The 21,408-nt window shown below is 50.1% G+C and overlaps 1 protein-coding gene across 2 annotated transcripts in view; it reads right to left on the reverse strand.

Moving 5' to 3' along the window:
• col5a1 (procollagen, type V, alpha 1) overlaps positions 1–21,408 on the reverse strand; it is a 210,694-nt gene that overhangs the window by 19,619 nt on the left and 169,667 nt on the right. For both annotated transcript variants that reach the window (XM_055660305.1, XM_055660304.1), the window contains exons 41-58: positions 20,758–20,811; positions 19,283–19,390; positions 18,564–18,671; positions 17,108–17,161; positions 13,979–14,032; positions 13,774–13,881; positions 12,118–12,171; positions 11,954–12,007; positions 9,914–9,967; positions 8,862–8,915; positions 7,825–7,932; positions 3,168–3,221; positions 2,962–3,015; positions 2,378–2,431; positions 2,154–2,207; positions 1,391–1,498; positions 740–793; positions 598–651 (exon numbers count right to left, since the gene is read on the reverse strand). In XM_055660305.1, the coding sequence (XP_055516280.1) occupies positions 598–651; positions 740–793; positions 1,391–1,498; positions 2,154–2,207; positions 2,378–2,431; positions 2,962–3,015; positions 3,168–3,221; positions 7,825–7,932; positions 8,862–8,915; positions 9,914–9,967; positions 11,954–12,007; positions 12,118–12,171; positions 13,774–13,881; positions 13,979–14,032; positions 17,108–17,161; positions 18,564–18,671; positions 19,283–19,390; positions 20,758–20,811 (1,242 nt within the window). The remainder of the gene's footprint in view (positions 1–597; positions 652–739; positions 794–1,390; positions 1,499–2,153; positions 2,208–2,377; positions 2,432–2,961; positions 3,016–3,167; positions 3,222–7,824; positions 7,933–8,861; positions 8,916–9,913; positions 9,968–11,953; positions 12,008–12,117; positions 12,172–13,773; positions 13,882–13,978; positions 14,033–17,107; positions 17,162–18,563; positions 18,672–19,282; positions 19,391–20,757; positions 20,812–21,408) is intronic.

The raw sequence follows: 21,408 nt of genomic DNA on the forward strand, positions 1-21,408 counted from the left end.
GGCAGAATTGTAAATCGTCCCGAGTGCGTGGGGTAGTGTTAGCGTATGGGGTGATCGCTGGTCGGACCGGACTCGGTGGGCCGAAGGGCCTGTTTCCGCACTGTTTTTCGAACATATCTCTTAAATCGGATCAGCTTAGGTGGGGCATCTTGCTCACCATGGACAAGTTGGGCCAAAGCATCTGCTCCAAGAACTCAAAATGTCAACTGTCCATTTCCCTTCACAGATGCTGCCTGACCCGCTGAGATCCTCCGGTGATTCTCCTTTTTCTCTCTGTAATGTCGGGTGAGCTCGCTGGAGTTCGAGATAGGATGATGTTCTGATGTTCACCAGTGAGAGCAGACGGTATTATAACACAGGTTCATCAGTTCACGAGTGATAGGAGCAGAATTGGGCCACTCGGCCCATCAAGTCTACTCCAAGCTGATCTATCTTTCCCTCTCAACCCCATTCTCCTGCCTTCTCCCCGTAACCCCTGGCAACCGTACTAATCAGGAATCTATCAATCGCTGCCTTAAAAATACCCAATGACTTGGTCAACCAGTTGATCAAACATCAGTTGAAGTATAAGGTTTGGATTCCCTCTGGTAAACTCACCTTCTCTCCTTTTGTTCCGGGATCGCCCTTGAGTCCTGGCAATCCGGGAGGACCCTGTAAAACAGGAGGAAATGTCAGTGCTGCAATCCCGCTCCCTCTCTGTTGGCGAAACTAAGTTATAAGTGACGGTGCGGTTACTAACCATCGGACCAGGTGGACCTGTTGGGCCTGGGGGGCCGGGGAAACCTTGCTCGCCCTGAATGTAACGAAGGAAAGGGTGTGTTAGACCAACAGAAACATAGAAACATAGAACATAGATGCAGGAGGAGGCCATTCGGCCCTTCGAGCCAGCACCGCCATTCATTGTGATCATGGCTGATCGTCCCCTATCAATAACCCTTGCCTGCCTTCTCCCCATATCCCTTGACTCCACTAGCCCCTAGAGCTCTATCTAACTCTCTCTCAAATCCATCCAGTGATTTGGCCTCCACTGCCCTCTGTCGCAGGGAATTCCATAAATTCGCAACTCTCTGGGTGAATTTTTTTTTTCTCACCTCAGTCTTAAATGACCTCCCCTTTATTCTAAGGCTGTGTGGCCCCAGGTTCTGGACTCGCCCAACATTGGGAACATTTTTCATGCATCTAGCTTGTCCAGTCCTTTTATAATTTTATATGTTTCTATAAGATCCCTCCCCCTCATCCTTCTAAACTCCAGTGAATACAAGCCTAGTCTTTTCAATCTTTCCTCATATGACAGTCCCGCCATCCCAGGGATCAAACAGGACAAGTTGTGAAATAATAACTCGAAGAAGGTGAGGAGACACGAGGTTTGGCCCTGGGGTGCTTCACTTACGACGGGACCAGGAATTCCGCGCAGACCCTCGGAGCCGGTTTTCCCCGGTGATCCCTGGGGCCCCACTGGGCCTGTCTTGCCAGGAGGACCTTCAGCACCAGAGTCTCCCTGCAGAGAAGGAGAGACATCGTCAATAGACAATAGACAATAGGTGTAGGAGTAGGCCATTCGGCCCTTCGAGCCGGCACCGCTATTCAATGTGATAATGGCTGATCATCCCCAATCAGAACCCCGTTCCTGCCTTCTCCCCATATCCCCTGACTCCGCTATATTTAAGAGCCCTATCTAGCTCTCTCTTGAAAACATCCAGAGAACCGGCCTCCACCGCCCTCTGTGGCAGAGAATTCCACAGACTCACCACTCACTGTGAGAAAAAGTGTTTCCTCGTCTCCGTTCTAAATGGCTTGCTCCTTATTCTTAAACTGTGTGGCCCCTGGTTCTGGACTCGCCCAACATCGGGAACATGTTTCCTGCCTCTAGTGTGTCCAAGCCCTTAACAATCTTATATGTTTCAACGGCTCCCTTGCAACATCAAGCTTTCCCCTCCACAGAGGCTGCTCGGCCCACTGCCTTTTACAACTCAAAGGATTGTGTGGCCGTGGGAACACTGTTCCAGGGAGTTGACATGGGACCTGGAGGTGGTTAGTGATGGCCTTGAGGGAAGTGGCAATAAGGCAGGAACCAGGTTAAATTGGACAGAATTCCCCAACTTTCCACGGAATAAGGCAGTACGTCCGAGCTCCAGGCTCGCTGCTTTCCTTACCTTGGCTCCTTTCTCTCCTTGTCTTCCTTCAGGACCTGTAGGACCATGGGGACCCTTAAAAAAAATATCAGAGAGAAACACAATGAAATGGTAGGTGTGTGAATGAACGCACTCCAGCCAGTGCCCACGACTCCTGCCGCCAGTGCAGCACTCTGTGTCGGGCCGACAGCAAGAGCTTGAATGAAGGTCTACAGAACTTGTTGCAGGGACTGTGTCACACTCACCCTCTTGCCTGGAGGACCAGGTGGTCCTGCCTCACCCGTCGGACCAGGGGAACCCTGGATAAAGAAAGCACAGAGAGGGTAGACAGTCAGAACCTTCCTCCCAGGGTGGAAACATCAAAGACTTTAGGTCCAAGACCCGGTGTGCGACCTTGCACCACCCGGCGTGGCTTTAATGGCTGCGGGACAATCGCCATCGCTAGCCGGGGGCTTTGACTTTGACTCTGACATGGGGGGGAGGGGAGAGTGCAGTGGAGAGATAAGTTTATTTGGCCTTCCATCACAGCGATGTGATGGATGTTTATGTAAATTATGTTGTGTCTTGGGTCTATGTGTTTGTAATGTATGGCTGCAGAAACGGCATTTCGTTTGGACCTCAAGGGGTCCAAATGACAATTAAATGTATCTTGTATCTTGTATCTTGTATCTTGTCCCGACCTCAAGGTCATTGATTAGTATGGGTGTCAGGAGTTATGGGGAGAATGGGGTTGAGAGGGGAAGATATATCAGCCACGATAGGTCAACCAGGATAGGTCAACCAGGTCAAATCGAGGTCAACCATCCACTGCAGACTCGTTTACACTCACGGTCTGTCCAGTTTCGCCATCTTCTCCCTTGTCTCCAGAAGGTCCATCTTGTCCCTGGTAGGAAACAGGAATCCATATTAAGTGGGTTTTTGGTAATCGTTTGAAAGTAATCCACGCTTAACATCCACGCTGATGTAGCCTCTAAAGCAGAGCACATTGCCAAATGGGAGTTCTCCCCCAAAATGAAATGTAACCAAACATCTTACCGGAGATCCAGCTTCACCAGGAGGGCCGGGGTCACCAGGGAAACCAACTGGTCCCTAAAGGGGGAGAAGGACAAGAGTAAAACGTCAGCAGCTGGTCCACCGAAGCAGCTCCAAGTGATGAGCAGAGGAAGTCCGAGGTCTACTGTACCAACTCTACAGCTTGGGGGCATGGCGTTGGGTTGGATGTGCTTTCTCAAAAAACCCTTCGTGTTTATGCTGGTCTGGACCTTGCACACTGGTCAGGCCAATATGTAAGGTAGGCAAAAATGCTGGAGAAACTCAGCGGGTGCAGCAGCATCGATGGAGCGAAGGAAATAGGCAACGTTTCGGGCCGAAACCCGAAAGGGTTTCGGCCCGAAACGTTGCCTATTTCCTGAAATGGTTCCTATTTGGCCTGAAAACGTTGCCTATTTCCTGAAATGGTTCCTATTTGGCCTGAAACGTTGCCTATTTCCTGAAATGGTTCCTATTTGGCCTGAAAACGTTGCCTATTTCCTGAAATGGTTCCTATTTGGCCTGAAACGTTGCCTATTTCCTGAAATGGTTCCTATTTGGCCCGAAAACGTTGCCTATTTCCTGAAATGGTTCCTATTTGGCCTGAAAACGTTGCCTATTTCCTGAAATGGTTCCTATTCGGCCCGAAACGTTGCCTATTTCCTTGGCTCCATAGATGCTGCTGCACCCGCTGAGTTTCTCCAGCACTTTTGTCTACCTTCGATTTTCCAGCATCTGCAGTTCCTTCTTAAACACCAGGTCAATATGTAACCCAGGTGAGGAGAGTTTGCTTTGTATTATTACCTATAATGGATAGCCAGCATCTGGTGTCAAGTTTATGGCAATGGGCAGGATGGGTATGGGAAGAGATTAGAAGCCCTTGGAGGTAGACACAAAATGCTGACACAACTCAGCGGGGTGAGGCAGCATCTCTGGAGAGAAGGAATGGGCGACCATTTGGGAAGCCCTTGGACTCGGGTTGGGACTCGGTTTTAATTCTGTACCCTGACAAACGTTTGAAAGAAGGGAGTCAATAGGCAATAGACCATAGACAATAGGTGCAGGAGTAGGCCATTTGGCCCGTCCAGCACCGCCATTCACTGTGATCATGTCCGATCATCCACAATCAGTACCCTGTTCCTGCCTTCTCCCCATATCCCCCGACCTCTCTATCTTTAAGAGCTCTAACTAACTCTCTCTTGGCAGTCCACAGTAGAATGAAGGATGGAGTGTTTTGACATTGGCTAAAAGTCCTGGAACTAAAAAGAATTTGTGAGGAAGGGGAGAAGCTCTTGTACTCAGGTTGGGTTCAGACCAGCTTTTAATTCTGTGCCTGGCCAAACCTTTGAGCGGAGGGAGTCCACAGTAGGGCCGGGGACTGAGTGTTTAAGAAGGAACTGCAGATGCTGGAAAATCGAAGGTAGACAAAAGTGCTGGTGAAACTCAGCGGGTGCAGCAGCATCTATGGAGCGAAGGAAATTGGCAACGTTTCGGGCCGAAACCCTTCTTCAGACTGGGTTGACTTGACATTGGATTAAAGTCCTGGCGTCCAAAAGGGGGGGATCACAGAATTTGAGAGGAAGAAGAGATGGGGCAATGGGTGCAGGGGTGGGACTGGGGTGCTGAGGGGATGGTGTGCAGAAGCACCCAGTGTAATAGTCCAATAAGAGAACACTTGCCCTTTACTGCGGCCATTAAGAACTTGCTCTGATGAGGAGAGATGATGGGTGCAAGGCTGGCAAGCCTCCACGGGAAGGAAGCACAAAGTACAGGCGAAATGCTTATCGAAGCAAAATCTTTGGAGAAAATCATAACTTTTGTTGGCAGAGGTCAGGAACTCACAATTAGGGACCGATAAAGGAATGAGAGTGGGTGTTGATGAGTGCTGTGGATGTTTTAACCACCCACCTTCAAAAGGCCTTGAACAACTTTTCAAATAGACAGTGAGAAAATATTGGACAGGATTAAATGGGCAGTGGTACTTGTAGAATGAAAACTGCAGGGGTGGAAATAAGACACAGAGAGGGGCGATAGATGGATATCTTTCTTTCTGATGGGAAATATGTAACACAATTACTCCCCAGGGTAAATTATGAAGCCATTTGCCTTTCTTAATGGCTTGGCATTGGTTCAGGAAGTTTGTGTGCAATACAAAATTTGGCAGTCCACTATACAGAAATTGAGATACAGGTTAGAAACCATGCATTGCACTTCCAGAGGCACAAGGAGCAAACACGCTCATGCAGGTTGGGCCCAATGCCCAATCAATTAGTTGTACAGGAGGGAAGCTAGTGAGATCCAGCGAACCTCCAGAGAACAAAGAGCTGACACATAGAGGTAACGGATGCAATGCAATGCAATTTAATGCAGGAGTGTACGTGGAATGAAGCACTTGGGAGAAACAAAATGGAGAGGAAGGATAAAGACAACTAGAAGGGCAAATATTTTCTATCTCCACAAAGTTGAAGCAGCTAGGGTAGTTGATCAGTCTTTGTGCTATTTTGAAACCTATTGGATAATGAAAGGCTAGATAGAGTGGATGTGGAAAGGGGGTTTCCAGTAATGAGAGCGTTTAGTCTAGTTTAGTTTAGAGATCCAGCGTGGAAACAGGCCCTTCGGCCCACCGAGTCTGTGCTGGCCAGCGATCCCTGTATACTAGCCCGATCCTATGCATTAGGGACAATTTACAATTTTTACTGAAGTCAATTAACCTACAAATTTGTACGTTTTTTGGAATGTGGGGCGCAACCTGAGCACCCGGGGAAAGCCCATGGGGCCACAGGGGAGAACATGCAAACTCCGTACAGACAGCATCCATAAGTCAGGATTGAACCCGGGTCTCTGATACTGTAAGGCAGCAACTCTACCGCTGTCCTATGTGTCACCACTGTGCAGTCTGGAACCAGCGGGCACTGTGTCAGAATAAAAGGACGTTGTTATGGAATGGAGACGAAGAGGAATTTCTTTAGCCCGAGGGTGGTGAACCTGTGGAAGTCATTGCCACAGATGTCTGTGGGGGGCCAAAACATTGTGTATTTTTAAAGCAAAGATCGATAGGCTGTTGCTTAGGAAGGGTTGCCTAAGGTTACAGGGAGAAGGCAGGAGAATGGGGAGGAAAAACAGATCAGCCACGATGGAATGGCAGAGTAGACTCGAATAATTCTGCTCCTGCATCTTGTGGTCTTTATGTTTGACATTCCAAATATAGACATTGAACAGAATAATTATAATGTCAAGGTTACATTGGAGGTTGAGAGGAGACCAGAGAGAAGTATATAACATTATTAGAGGTATAGAAACATGTTTCCAGGGTGGAAATGTCAAAGGCTAGATGGAATAGCTATGAGGGGAGAGGGGAGAAGTTTAAAGGAGGGTGAGGAGCAAGTTTATTTTTAGACACAGAGAGTGGTGGGTACCAGGAAGCCGCTGCCAGGGGTGGTGGTGGAGGTAGATGTGATAGTGGTGTTTAAGAGGCTTTTAGACAGGCACAAGGATATGCAGGGAATGGAGGGATATGGATCACGTGCAGGCAGAGGAGATGCGTTTAACTTAGTAGCATGGACACTGCAGGCTGTACTGTTCTACAGGGCCCCACACTTCTGGAAGAGATGACGAGACATTGTAAGGGAACAAAAAGTAATTTACTGAGATGTCACCAAGGGCGAGGGACTTTAGTTATTCGGTGAGCGGAGAGAAGCAGCGATTGTTTTCCTTACACCGCAGATGCTATTCAAAAAGCTGACGGACTTGAATGGTGCAACAAGGGAGAGCTTCTCCTCTGCCTAGTGCACGGATAACCTGACAGAGATGACGGATTGGAAATAGCTGTAATTGGCCAGAGAACTGGGGATCGTATTAGGATAACACGGAGAGGTGTAATAGACTCGTGGAAACTGAAGGGGAATCTAATCCCATTGGAACTCTCCAAAGTTAATTGGATGTGAGTTTGAGGCAGTTAATTTGCCGGGCTTGGGAGAAATGGTTGGAATTTAATTAGATATTTCCTGTGAACGGCTCCACAAGGCAGTGAGTGCAGAGCCTAAAAAACTGAAGGAAAGGCTGTCAGTACTGATTGTACTCATATGAAGAAAGACTTGGCTTGTGCTCGCTAGAATTTAGAAGATTGAGGGGGGATCTTATAGAAACTTACAAAATTCTTAAGGGGTTGGCCAGGCTAGATGCAGGAAGATTGTTCCCGATGTTGGGGAAGTCCAGAACTAGGGGTCACACAGTTTAAGGATAAGAGGGAAGTCTTTTAGGACCGAGATGAGAAAATCATTTTTCACACCGAGAGTGGTGAATCTGCGGAATTCTCTACCACAGAAGGTAGTTGAGGCCACAGTTCATTGGCTATATTTAAGAGGGAGTTAGATGTGGCCCTTGTGGCTAAAGGGATCAGGGGGTATGGAGAGAAGGCAGGGATGGGATACTGAGATGGATGATCAGCCATGATCATATTGAATGGCGGTGCAGGCAGGAAGGGCCGAACGGCCTCTACTCCTGCACCTCTTTTCTATGTTTCTATGTTTTACTCGAGGAAACAGCAATGGAGAGTTTTTTGGGGGGGGGGGGGTTGGATGGAGGTTCAGAGGGATGGAGTGGACAGAGGAGGTGAGGATGGTGTGTGTGAGGCTGGAGGGAGGGGGGGTTTGAAGATACTCACGGGGCTGCCCTTCGGCCCATCGTCTCCAGGTGGACCTTTCGGTCCCGGGGGACCAGCAGCACCGGACGGCCCCGATTCACCTTTCTCCCCACGCTCACCCCTTGATCCCTGTGGACGGCAAAGGAAACTCTTCAGCTGCACAGAACGAGGCAATACAACTCGGGATCGGATCCATTTCAAACCCATCTGTACCAGACATTTCAGTGTAGAGGGTGCATTGCACTGTTTTATAACATCTTTATTTTTTATTTTTATCGTACAATTTTTTTTTTAAATTAGCCATTTACAAAAAATACACACAAACCCACCACCATAATACAAAATAAACAGATATTCTTCAATATTATATCGGTATATCCCCATTCTATTGAGGATACCCTCTACCTCCCCCTGGTTCCCAGTGATCCCAGAACTCCCCCAGGCCCAGGGCACCCGTGGACAGTGTGCAGTCCCTTTCTAAAACCACCCGGGCACAGACGTATCCCCGGAAAAGGGGCAGGCAGCCGGCTCGGGCAGAGTCCTCCACCGCCTGGCGTTGTGACTCGCGGATGGCCAGCTTGGCCAGGCCCAGGAGCAACCCAACCAGGACATCTTCGGCCCTACCCTCTACCCTACGCACAGGGTGTCCAAAGATGGGTGGGTGTGAAGTGCAGCCAGAAGGAGCAGCCCCTTTAGGTATTGGAACAGTGGCTGCAGCCTCACACACTCCGTGGAACACGTGATTCACAGACTCTTCCAGCCCGCAGCAGTGGCAGGCGTGAGAGAAACAGGTTGCAAGGGGACTCCTCCGTGCAATACCCTCCACCCCAGGTCCCCGATGTAGAGGGGGAAATCCCTGCGTAGAGGGACCCCCACTGCAGGCTCCCCTCGCGACCGGAAGGCAACACCGACCGCCACTTAGTGGCTGGACGGTGGACCAGGGCAAGGAGGTGCAGGGTGTGGAGGAGGAACCCGTACAGGACACGCCTCCCTACGTCTAGTTGAAGTGCTTGGCCACGCGATATTGGACGTTAAAGAGAGGAGAGCAGAGTACTTACCGGTTGGCCAATGTATCCCACAGGTCCAGGGGCACCAGGTTCGCCAGAGTCACCCTGCAGAGAAACACACAGAGTGAAGGGAGAGTGAACTCAGTCAAAGCAGAAGAGAGACACAAGCGGCTGGAGTTACTCTGCGGGTCAGGCAGCATCTCTGGAGAAAAGGAATAGATGCTGTTTCGGTTCGAGACCCTTCATCAGACTGAGAGTCAGAGAGGGGGGGAGAGGGGGGACACTGGAGATAGGGAAGGTACTGAACAAAGCAGAGCCTGCATCGATGACGCAGGACAGGTGGAGCCCACAATGGTCCATTGTTGGCAGGGCACGAGGTGATAATGAAGGAGTACGAATGGTGAAATTAGCAAGTGGACTAGGGTGGGGAATCAAAGAAATCAAAGCAGAATCTACAAGAACATACTAACTAACATTCGAGAGAGACCCATGGAAGGACACAATGTCAGCAGTAACACTGCACTAGTCTTAATGATTAACAATGTGTGCCAATCTGTGTGGTTAACAGTACTAATGTGCCATCAATCCCAGTAGATAACAGTAAATGCATGCTAGTATCAATGGTTATCAGTAACAGTGTGCTTGGTGTAGTTTAGAGATACAGCATGGAAACAGACCCTTTGGCTCACCAAGTTGTGCCATCCAGCGATCCCCGTTACACTAGCACACACACACACTGCATACTGGGGACAATTTACAATTTTTACCAAAGCCAATTAACGTCTTTACAAACCTGAACGTCTTTGGGAGTGTGGGAGGAAACCGGAGCACCCGGAGAAAACCCACGTGGTCACGGGGAGAACGTACAAACTCCGTACAGACAGCACCCGCAGTCAGGATCGAACCTGGGTCTCTGGTGCAGCAAGGCAGCAACTCTACCACTGGGCTGCCGTGCGATTCCAAAGAGTGATAGCGTGCCAGACCGAATGACCACCAATAATACTATCAATGGGAGGCATAACTTGATGATCCCCACTGGGAGAGACAGACTGTGAGCAGCTTTCAGATACTGATGCAAGGCAAGAATGAAGTGAGGCAGTTACCTTCTCGCCCACAGCTCCAGGGTTCCCGATCCCCCCTGCAGGACCTTGTGGACCCTGCAATGGGAAGAACATATCAGATGTTAAAGCAGTATGTGTAGGAAAGAACTGCAGATGCTGGTTTAAATCGAAGGTGGACACAAAATGCTGCAGTAAATCCTGGATGCAGCATCTCTGGAGAGAAGGAATGGGTGACGTTTCGGGTCGAGACCCTTCTTTAGATGTGAAAGCAGATTGGGAGCTGAAGTGCAAGATTCAATCTAAACATTGGCATTCAGGTCACCGTATGCATGCAGCGTATGTCCTGCACGTCAATGTTCTATTTTAGAGCCTGCTTGTGCGATCATAATTCACCTGAGTACAACACCATTGGAGCAACCACAGTGGGGAGCTTTGACTAATGTTCACAAAGTCCTTCCCTGCTGTAAATGCCATGCCTTTATTCAGGTCAGGAGTTGCAAATTTGCTGTATCTCTGTGCTCTGTGGTGTTTTCCAAACTCCCTTAAGGGGCTGTCCCATTGCGGGGACCTAATGTGCGTGTTTAGAAACGTTTACGCTCGACTCAAACTCGCAGCATGGTCGACACGTGGTCCTAGGAGGTCACTGTAAATCTCCTTCATGCTCGAGGGAAGTTCCCGCATAGTCGCTTTCCTCTGTTTGGTCGAGTAAAAATTGGTTCTTTCGAACTCGTAGAGCAGTGGTAGTCAGGTCGCGATGTAATTATACGCAGTCGAGGGCAGCCGTAGGCAATCTCCTTCGCTGACCGGGCATTTTAATTGGCTCAATGGAGTTTTCAGAACCAAGGAAAACCGACCGGTAATGTTAAATGCCCGCTAAACTTTATTAAAAGTTGTCCGGCTTCTTAAAAGTGTCTCCACTCCTTCTCCCCCCCTTTCTCTCCGCTCGCTAAAGGACTTACCGTACACTGTGCCAGCCGTCTTTTACTTTCCTGTTCATCGCGGGTGTGAATTTCAGACAGCGCTCCCCCGCTTTCCCTGGCCCCCGCCTTTGCGATGTGTGTGTGTGTGTGTGTGTGTGTGTGTGCTGACGGTCAATCCAGTTCGCGGTTTCATCGCTGACGGTCTATCCAGCTCGAGGTTTGTCAGGCGAGTGCCCTCGAGCTTGAAGGTCGGAGATAGTCGCTGAAAAGTTGCGTTAGTGGGACAGGCCCTTTACACACTGTCTCCCACTCTTGAGTCACCCAAGCAAGAGACCCTATTGTAAGGGAAACTCCATCCTACACATTCACTGGTCTCCACCATGCCAACATGGTTACCAACTTCCAGCAGTCCGTCACCATTCTAGTTTTTGGTAAGGCTTAAGGGATTGGACAGGCTAGATGCAGGAAAAATGTTCCCCATGTTGGGGGAGTCCAGATCCCAGGGGTCACAGTTTAAGAATGAGGGGTAGGCTATGTAGGACTGAGATGAGGAAAAACCTTTCCACCCAGAGAGTTGTGCATCTGCGGAATTCTCTGCCGCAGAAGGCAGTGGAGGCCAATTCACTGGATGTTTTCAAGAGAGGGTTAGATAGAGCTCTTGGGGTTATTGGAATCAAGGAAATAGCAGGAACGGGGTACTGATCCTGGATGATCAGCCATGATCATATTGTTTAAGAAGGAACTGCAGATGCTGGAAAATCGAAGGTAGACAAAAGTGCTGGAGAAACTCAGCGGGTGCAGCAGCATCTAATGAGCGACGGAAATAGGCAACGTTTCGGGCCGAAACCCAAGGGTTTCGGCCCGAAACGTTGCCTATTTCCTTCGCTCCTTAGATGCTGCTGCACCCGCTGAGTTTCTCCAGCACTTTTGTCGACCAGCCATGATCATATTGAATGGTGGTGCTGGCTCGAAGGGCCGAATGGCCTACTCCTGCCCCTATTTTCTCTGCTTCTGTGAGTGAATCTTGCATTTTGGCAGTGGCATAGCTAAACTGAAGGATCTGCCAGCAAGGAGGAAAGGTGTGGAATGGCACGCAGACTGGATCAGTTTCCCTTCAAGGTTGCTGTGGAAGATAAAAGAGTTGAAAGGAGCGACTACTTACATCTGCCCCTGGGGAGCCAGAGGGACCTCTGGGTCCTGGTGGTCCAGGTGGACCCTGATAAAGAAAAACATTGGACGAGTCAGTGAAAGGACCATCACTGGTCTTTGAAACAACTTCAATGATAAGAAAGCTTCTGCAGACGGCATTAAGGTGCCCGCACTCACCATAGGCCCGACGTCCCCTGTCTCGCCCTTCTCACCCTGAGAGCCAGGTAGCCCCTGGAAGAGATGTGAATGTTCCATGGTTATTATCTCTGCAGTCTGCCACAGGGCCAATGCGGCTCGTCCCTGCCACCACCCTGATCCCAGTAGCCGTACAATGTTGTCACTGATCACATGTTCTGAAGGACCACGTGCCGGGTCCTTCCCATGGGTGGCACTGCCCGCCCTGGCCTTTGCAGGAGCCGGGGGCGAGGGGTAGGAGAGTGGGAGGTGGGTGGAGTTGCGGAGAACAGCGGGGGGGGGGTGGGGTGGGGTGGGGTGGGGAATGGCAGGGTGGGGTGGAATGGGGAATGGGTGGGGTGGGGTGGGGTGGGGGTGGGGTGGAGCAGCAGGGTGGGGCGGGGGCAGGGTGGTGGGTGGGATGGGGGTGGGGAGGGTGGGGGGGGTGGGTGGGGAAGGCAGGGTGGGGTGGGGTGGGGTTCTGGTGGGGGTGGGGTGGGGTGTGGGAGCAGCAGGGTGGGGTGGGGCGGGGTGGTAAGTGGTGGGATGGGGTGGGGTGGGGTGGGGAGGGGTGGTGGAGCAGTGGGGGTGGGGTGGGGTGGGGAGTGGGGCGGGGGTGTTGGGGTGGGGTGGGGGGTGGGGGTGGGGAGTGGGGCGGGGTGTGGAGCGGGGGGTGGGGTGGGATGGGGGTGTGGTGGGGAGGGGCGGGGCAGGGAGCGGTGGGGAGGGTGCAGAGGCATGGTGGATGAAGGCAATGAACAACGGCTCCCAAACGACAAGGTTTGCCGCCCATGCTCCACCCTCCCACTGAACCTCCCCTCACCCGAGACACGTCTCACCTCCTCCAATAAAGAAAGCAATAGTAGTGAGCATCAAATCATCAAACAGCAGAGAATGAAGACATAGGGAGAGGAGTGGGATGCTTTGCTGCCTAGGCATACCTGTCATCTTCTGATTAATGGCACCTCCCTTTTCCCTACACCCCTGCCCCCCCAATATCTGCAGTACATAATAATGCATCAGCCCCATCAGTCCCCACTTTACCATCTTGAAAACTACAGTCGAGTCACCCTAGAGCCCAGGTTTATCCCAGTTGCCATATATTGTTGCCATTGATATAATGTTCTGAAAGACCAGCTTTTATTGGGATTCTAAGTACATCCCTTGGATGTTTCTGATGTTGCTAGTAGCTTTGCTAAGACAAATGGTGGGAATGATTCTCAATAATATTACACATGGTAACAGCTGATATCATTGCCTTTCTTCCTCCCCCCCCTCCCCCCAAAATAAATCCTTACCGTCCCTCTTCTGAAAATGACTATCTTCTGACAGGCAAGGGTTCTGCACCTTCCATCGACTGATACCGAATTAGTAGTAAGAAAAGTGCCGAAGATAGACACAAAATGAAGGTGTAACTCAGTGGGTCAGGCGGCATTTATAAAGAAAAAGGATAGTTGAGGTTTTGAGTCAGAAGCCTACAACTTTTAGAGGTAAGAGACTTCATTTGTCTACAGTTCATTACAAATCTCCACTTTGATTTCATTCAAGATTTTATCAGCTACAGCAACAAAGGTTCTGAAATGAATGGGCAGTGCAGCGTTTCAATCTACATGGTGGTGTATTGCAAGGATCGACGCTAGAAGACTTTCAGCAACATACCTGCAGACCAACTGGACCAGGAGGTCCCAGGAAACCCCTTGGGCCTTCATCACCTTTCTGGCCAAAGAGACCTTGCTGCCCTCTGGGACCAGGTTCACCATCAGCACCCTAAAACACAAGCAAGGCAGGGCAAGTCAGTACTCTCACCGTAAAACTCCGCTGCTCAGGAAATCGTGGAGGTGCGAGGAATGGCGACTGTACTCACAGCTGGTCCGGGTTGTCCAATGGGGCCTTGAGGACCTGATGGACCTGGTGGACCCTGTAAAGAGAAGATCCGAAAGTTAATGGTGAACGTTACACGGGGTCGTTACACGGGGTCACACCAACAAGACTGGGGCAGATCCATTTGCATCGGACGACCATTTGTGCCATTGTTGCTGTGCCCGCAGCTCTTCTGCTCACATTAATGTGGATTAACGAGAGTTCCAGCAGACCTTCACCCTCTTACCCCCCGATCTTTGGGACAACTTGGGGGTTAGAATTCAACTGTGGGTTTAACCACAGGAATAAGCAGAGAGGAAAAGCAGCCGGATTTAACAGGCAGGTCGTGGAATTGCGGATGACGCAAAGGCTCGTCGGAGCGCGGACCTGCCCGAAGGCTCGTCGGGAGTTGGAGACGTCGTATGTGAGGAGCAAGTGCCGGTGGGAAGGTGAACCGGAGTATTGCCTCCAGCGCCATCAAGGTCGGAAGCAGGAGGTGCCTTTGGGACACAAAGTTGGCCCGGACGGGGAGACGAGAGGGACGTCGGGTCACGGGAACTGCTCCAGTACATCAAGCAGGTGGGCCGACCAGGCTTTGGAATTGGTGCCAAAACATGGCGGTGTCTGCATGTGAAATAATATGCAAAATGAATTTAACTGTGACAAATAATGCACTTTGGCCTATTTGGTGGATGGATACATTCACCATTTTGTATCCAGGCTGGGATGAAAGCACCACGTGAAAGTCACGAAGCACAAGTAATGGAATGAAGCCGTGGAATGATCTCATTTAAGGATCTCCACGGCGGACTCCAGTTAAGCTGGGATCACTCCTCGATTGGGGCCACATACACTTATCTTGAGCCCAAGAGTTGGCCGCTTCTCAATGCTGAAACCTACTCTCCCAGTGAGTTTAGTTTAGATATTCGGCGCAGATACAGGCCCCTCCGCCCACTGGGTCCGCGCCGACCAGCGATCGCCCGTACACTAACACCGTCTCCACACACTCGGGACAATCTGCAATCTTTACCAAAGCCAATTAACCGACAAACATGTACGTCTTTGGGATGTGGGAGGAAACCGGAGCACCCGGATAAAACACACGCGGTCACGGGTAGAATGTACAAACTCTGTAAAGACAGCACCCGTAGTCAGGATTGAACCTAGTACTCTGGCGCTGTAAGGCAGCAACTCTACCGCTGTGCCACCATACTCTCCTAGTTGCAAAACCATTTTAGTTAAAGGCTATATTTTTTCCCTCAGCTCTTCCACACCAGGAATATTTTTATTTGTGTAGTGCTTCTCCTGCTACTGGGACATCTGAGAGTGATTTACAGCCACTGCCGCATATCTGATGTGTAGTTAATGTTACAGGAAATACAGCTAGTGGGATTATCTGCTTCAATAACATTGATTGATGGGTAAGTGGTGCCTGGGCTGCAGGGAAGGGCTCCCCTGCTTTTGCTTTGAAATAGTGCCATGGGATGTGTATGTTCACCGGCGAGAATAGACAGACATCTGTTTAACGCCTCGTGTGAAAGATGGAATGAGCCGGCCTCAGCTCCGGAGTGCCAGCCCACAGCTCAGGTCTCTGGATCAGGATTTCAACCCACCACCTTCTGAGGTAGCGTTAACAGGCCCTTCGGCCCAACTTGCCCACACCGACCAACATGTCCCACCTGCCCGTGTTTGGTCCAAATCTCTCTGCTACTTTGTAACTGTAGGCGCCCTATACGTGGCGACCCTTTGCATACTTTGTGTATGGTTTCACTGTGACATGCCACATATGCTAACATATAATCAATCAATGATCCTTTGCAGGGCTTTGTGGACAGTGTTTGGATGGGTTTATTATTTTAACCAGTGATCATATGGTGACCATGTGGGGCTACATCAAGCTACCCAACCAGGGACATCAGACTCATCTTATTATCCCAGTGAACAAGACCTCGTAATGTGTCGCCTATGACTTACTGGGAATTTCCTTCACATCCCAAATTCGGAAGACTCTGGGTTCGATCCGCAAAGAGACTGGAGTGATTCATCCTGATGTGAGCGTTCTGTGCTCCCAGTCTCATCTCTGGGACAAGACAGAAGCTTCCTCAATCCTCCAGTCTTCTTCCTCAAGTGAAAATGATCGATGACACTAACTTGGCAAAGAGGGGAGCTGATCAACGCTGATCAACCTCATCAATAGTTATTCACAACCTATTGTTATTCCAAATCCCGGTCATTTAGCCCAGTGATTCCCAACCAGGGGCCATCATGGCAAATTTCAGGGGGAGGCCACAGAAAAATGTTGGGATTTAGGGGGCCACCGGTTCAACGAAGGGGGCCACAGAACTACCACCCTGTTGCCTCCTAAATTTCAGTTCTAATAAATTTAAATCTACGTAGTTGAAATATTTTTGATGTTTGTGGAATAGAATAAAAGAGAATATTTGTGCAATTAATAGACACTGATATTTTTATGGAAGGTATTATAATATTGAAGTACTTTTTTTTCACTAATAATGTTAGGGAGGGGGTGGGGTGGGGGGGGCACAGAAAAATTAAAAGATCCCAAGGGGGCCATGAGCTAAAAAAGGTTGGGAACCACTGATTTAACCCATTGCTATTGGCGGAATCTAGTGAACAAACCAGCCATCTCATGACTGGTTAGACTCCATCACAGGGTTATGGCTGGGAGATGCTATGGGAAATAAAATGCTGCTGTAACTCAGCGGGTCAGGCAGCATCTCTGGAGAACTTCAGATTCAGATTCAGATTCAGATTCAATTTTAATTGTCATTGTCAGTGTACAGTACAGAGACAACGAAATGCATTATACTTGGATAAGTGATGCTTCAGGTCGGGACTAACTTCCTGAATTGACTCTCTGAGAGGTTTTTCCTAGACTGGCGGAGCCCCCAAGTCCAAGTGGTGGCTGTTATACTTTCCTGCAATGCAGGCAGGGCTGACGGGGCAGTGTGTGCACCACTAGATCTGAGAACATTGTCCGGCGGACAATCGGTGGTGGGACCTCGGCCCGGCTGAGCCGGACAAACCCCGCTGGGTGGGAGGCCAGGACTCTCCCATTTGGAATGGGCGTCACTTTCACAACAAGTGGCGGCTCAGTGTTGGCGATTCTTACCTGTTCACCCTTGTCAGCTTTGCTGCCCTTTTGTCCCGGCTCTCCAGGTTCACCCTGTTTGGGGTAGAAAAAGGGAACAATTAAAGATCGTCAGCTGTGAAAAGAAAACGATTCAAATCTGCCAACGCGAGTCATTCCCAGTGTCTCAGTCCCTATAACACACGCCCAGTGTCTCAGTCCCTATAACACATTCCCAGTATCTCAGTCCCTATAACACACGCCCAGTGTCTCAGTCCCTATAACACACGCCCAGTATCTCAGTCCCTATAACACACGCCCAGTGTCTCAGTCCCTATAACACATTCCCAGTATCTCAGTCCCTATAACACACGCCCAGTATCCCTTCTTACGTGAATTAACTCCAATGCCCTCATTCTCTGCACCACTCCTTCGTAACCCTCCTCAACACTGCCAGTGGGACCAAGAACCAGTGGGGCCGAAGGATCATCGGACGGCGGAGGCAGGAGGGAGCAGGAGACGCCGGACGCGAGGAGCGTGGTCAAAAGGAGCATGTGCAAACTGCACACAGACAGCACTCGAGGTCAGGATTGAACGTGGATCATGGAACATTGGCGCTGTGAAGCGGAGGCTACACCAGCTGTGGCGGTGCTGGCTCGAAGGGCCGAATGGCCTACTCCCGCACCTATTGTCTATTGTCTCCCCGCAGCTGACTGGTCCCAGTATGAAGTCGCTATTCTTGAATTCCCTGTCGGTCAATGAATGATGAAAACACTCATGGACCATAGATCTGATGTCTCTACAAGCCAGAAATGTTTCTCTAGGTTTACCAGAGAGTTACACAGAGAGGAGACTGATAATCTTTCCTGATAGTTGCACCCTCTTTGTTCAGATGCCATCCTTGAAAATGGTCTTAGCCCCTTCCCCAATACCTGGTGTTCCCAGAGTAGTTGTAGTGGCCTGGATGAGGTCAGGAAAAGGCCAGAGGCCAGGCAGGTTCAGAAGTCGTTTAATGAATCATGGCAAACATACAGAACGCCCGTGAGCAGGACCCGGGAAACCCCATGGCCAGACAACTGTCCTTGTCCCTCAAGAGCCCAGGTGGATGACCCAAGGTGTGGCCTGACCCCCAGGGACCCCCACAGGGGCACGATACCATACGATGCGATACAATAGAACTTGTTTTATCCCAGGAGGGAAATTGATCTGCCAATAATCATAAAACACCAGATATGTGAAACATTAAATTAAAGTGACAAGCGGAAAGGATTGGGGATGTGCAAAGAATGGGGATGGGGAGGGGAGTCAGTCTACCCCACGACAGAAGGGGGGAGGAGGTGTACAGTTTGATAGCCACAGGGAAGAAGGATCTCCTGTGGCGCTCTGTGCTGCATCTTGGTGGAACCAGCCCAGTTTTACATTGTTATCTTCCCACAACACAAGTTTGTATTTCCCACGAACCCACATTGCATTTGGAGTGTGTTCCCCATGTACCCACCTTGTCTCCATCTTCACCTGGTAGACCCGCTGATCCTGCTGGACCTGGCAGGCCAACTGGCCCCTGGATTCCATCCCGGCCGGCTGGCCCCTGAGGCCCTTTCTCACCCTGCACGTGGAACAGAGACAGGAGCAGTGACAATCCACCGCTGTACAGCACACACCGACCGGCACAACGCTGGCTGCCGACTGATGCCTCTAGATTCTCAGACCCCTTCAACCTTCACCTCATGATGAAGGAATGAATCATTGTCCCGAAACACTGGTGGCAGTGTGGACAGTGGAAGGTGCCCAGTGTAGTAATGGTGTGGACAGTGCAAGGTGCCCAGTGTGGGTGACAGTGTGGACAGTGGAAGGTGCCCAGTGTGTGTGACAGTGTGGACAGTGCAAGGTAGCCAGTGTGGGTGACAGTGTGGACAGTGCAAGGTAGCCAGTGTAGTAATGGTGTGGACAGTGCAAGGTGTAGTGGCAATGTCCGCAGTCAGGCATGCAGTGTACTGCCAGTAGACTGTTGTGGTGGACGTACAGCAGGTCAGGTACCCAGTGTGGTGATATTGTAGACAGGTGAAGGCGAAGATTGTGGAGGTAATATACAGTGAGTTGTGTACCGAGTGTAGACAGAGTCGTGTACGCTGACTGCTGACTGCTGACGCACAGCGCGGTACGTTGCATCGACCACGCGGCGTTTACACGGTTTCAGTCGCGAGACCTTGTACTCACGGGAGTTCCCTTTTCACCAGCAGGGCCTGGTGGTCCTTGAGGTCCTGGTCGCCCCGGGAGACCAATGGGCCCAGCGGGGCCGGCTAAACCACGGTCACCTGGTGAACCCTTGGATGAAAAATAAAACAGCGAGGTTAAAGGTTAATAATTAGCAACAATCCTGAACCTGTCAGGTCAATTATGGAAGGGGTTTGCACGTTCTGTTGACTAATTGTCCAGGTTGGGGGTGGTTGTGAGGTGGGCCGAGCTCTGGGTGGTTCAATGTGAGCCCCTTCTGCTGGGGAAGGTGGGGGGTCCACTTGCCTGACTTCTAGTTTTAAGTTTTTAGCTTTAGAGATACAGCGCGGAAACAGGCCCTTCGGCCCACCGAGCCCGTGCCGACCAGCGATCCCCGTACACAAACGCCTAGCCCACACCCCACGGACAATGTACAATCTTTGGCGCAGCTGCCGCGACTTTGGTGTGTGTGAGGAAACCGACGCATCTGGGGAAACCACACGTGGTCACTCCGTACAGACAGCACCCGTGGTCAGGATCGAACCCCGGTCTCTGGCGCTGTGAGACAGCATTAATACAAGCATTGAAGAGACTTTTAGATAGGCACATGGATATGCAGGGAATGGAGATATGTGGAAGATTTACAAAAGAGGAGATTAGTTTATTAGGACCTGATGCTGTCCTGATCCATATTCTATGTTCTTCTGCAGTTCTTCTGCATAGGTTCACGAGATTGATCCCTGGGATGGCGGGACTGTCAAATGAGCAAAGATTGAAAAGACTAGGCTTGTATTCACTGGAGTTTAGAAGGATGAGGCGGGGTTCTTATAGAAACATATAAAATTATAAAAGGACTTGACAAGCTAGATGCAGGAAAAATGTTCCCAATGTTGGGCGAGTCCAGAACCAGGGGCCACACAGTCTTAGAATAAAGGGGAGGTCATTTAAGACTCAGGTGAGAAAAAAACTTTTTCACCCAGAGAGTTGTGAATTTATGGAATTCCCTGCCACAGAGGGCAGTGGAGGCCAAGTCACTGGATGGATTTAAGAGAGAGTTAGATAGAGCTCTAGGGGCTAGTGGAATCAAGGGATATGGGGATAAGGCAGGCACGGGTTATTGATAGGGGATGATCAGCCATGATCACAATGAATGGCGGTGCTGGCTCAAAGGGCCGAATGGCCTCCTCCTGCACCTATTTTCTATGTTTATTTTACAACAGTCTCAAAGTTAGACATTGCCTTGGTAAAGTGACCAATCCTTCAGCACACGGGACTGAAAATCCGAATTCTTGTGTATTTTATTTTTGGTAAAACATGTGTTCACAGGTGTAAAAGCAGAAACGAAGGGGCAATTGAAAATGCTATTTGATTGGGTGCGGGAGGTGGAAGGCGAGATACGAAACCACCACCTGGCAACATCAGTGTCCGCATCCACCTGGGATCTGGGGCATCCTTTGTCCAGGTTATCTCTCACTTACCAGCGAGCCTGGGGGACCAGGAGGCCCTTCACTGCCCTTCAGACCGATCTGACCCTGTGGACAGACAAAAAGTAACAGTCAGTTTTAGTTTCAGGTTAGGAAGGAACTGTCAGATGCTGACCACATCCCCGTGCGCACTAAAATAGACACAAAAATGTCTTTGGAGTAACTCAGCACTCTGGAGGAAAGGACCCACGCAGGTCACAGGGACGTACAAACTCTGCTTAGACAGACCCTGAGGAATAGGTGTAACGTCAGCAGCTTCTTGTGGTCGTAGACGTTGGGCCCAGATGAGGTTTAATCAGACTGAGCTAGGGTGGGACAAGGCAAGAATAGATCTCTGAATTGAATGGTGCGTGGTTTGTGATGGTAACCCCAAAACGATCACTATCTCCTAAACCCATTCTCGAAGAAGGTGAACGTCATTGACTTGGTTTTGCAGCCACATGACAGGTATGTTTTATATCCGGATGAGTAACGGCACCTCCTCCTCTATAAAAATAGCCGTGAATTGCAGTATGCAAGGACCTCCCTACCATCGAGGGGATCTATCGCAGTCGCTGCCTCAAAAAGGCTGGCAGCATCATCAAGGACCCACACCATCCTGGCCACACACTCATCTCCCCGCTACCTTCAGGTAGAAGGTACAGG

Source organism: Leucoraja erinacea, chromosome 31 (genome assembly GCF_028641065.1).
Source record: "Leucoraja erinacea ecotype New England chromosome 31, Leri_hhj_1, whole genome shotgun sequence".
Lineage (NCBI taxonomy): Eukaryota > Metazoa > Chordata > Chondrichthyes > Rajiformes > Rajidae > Leucoraja > Leucoraja erinaceus.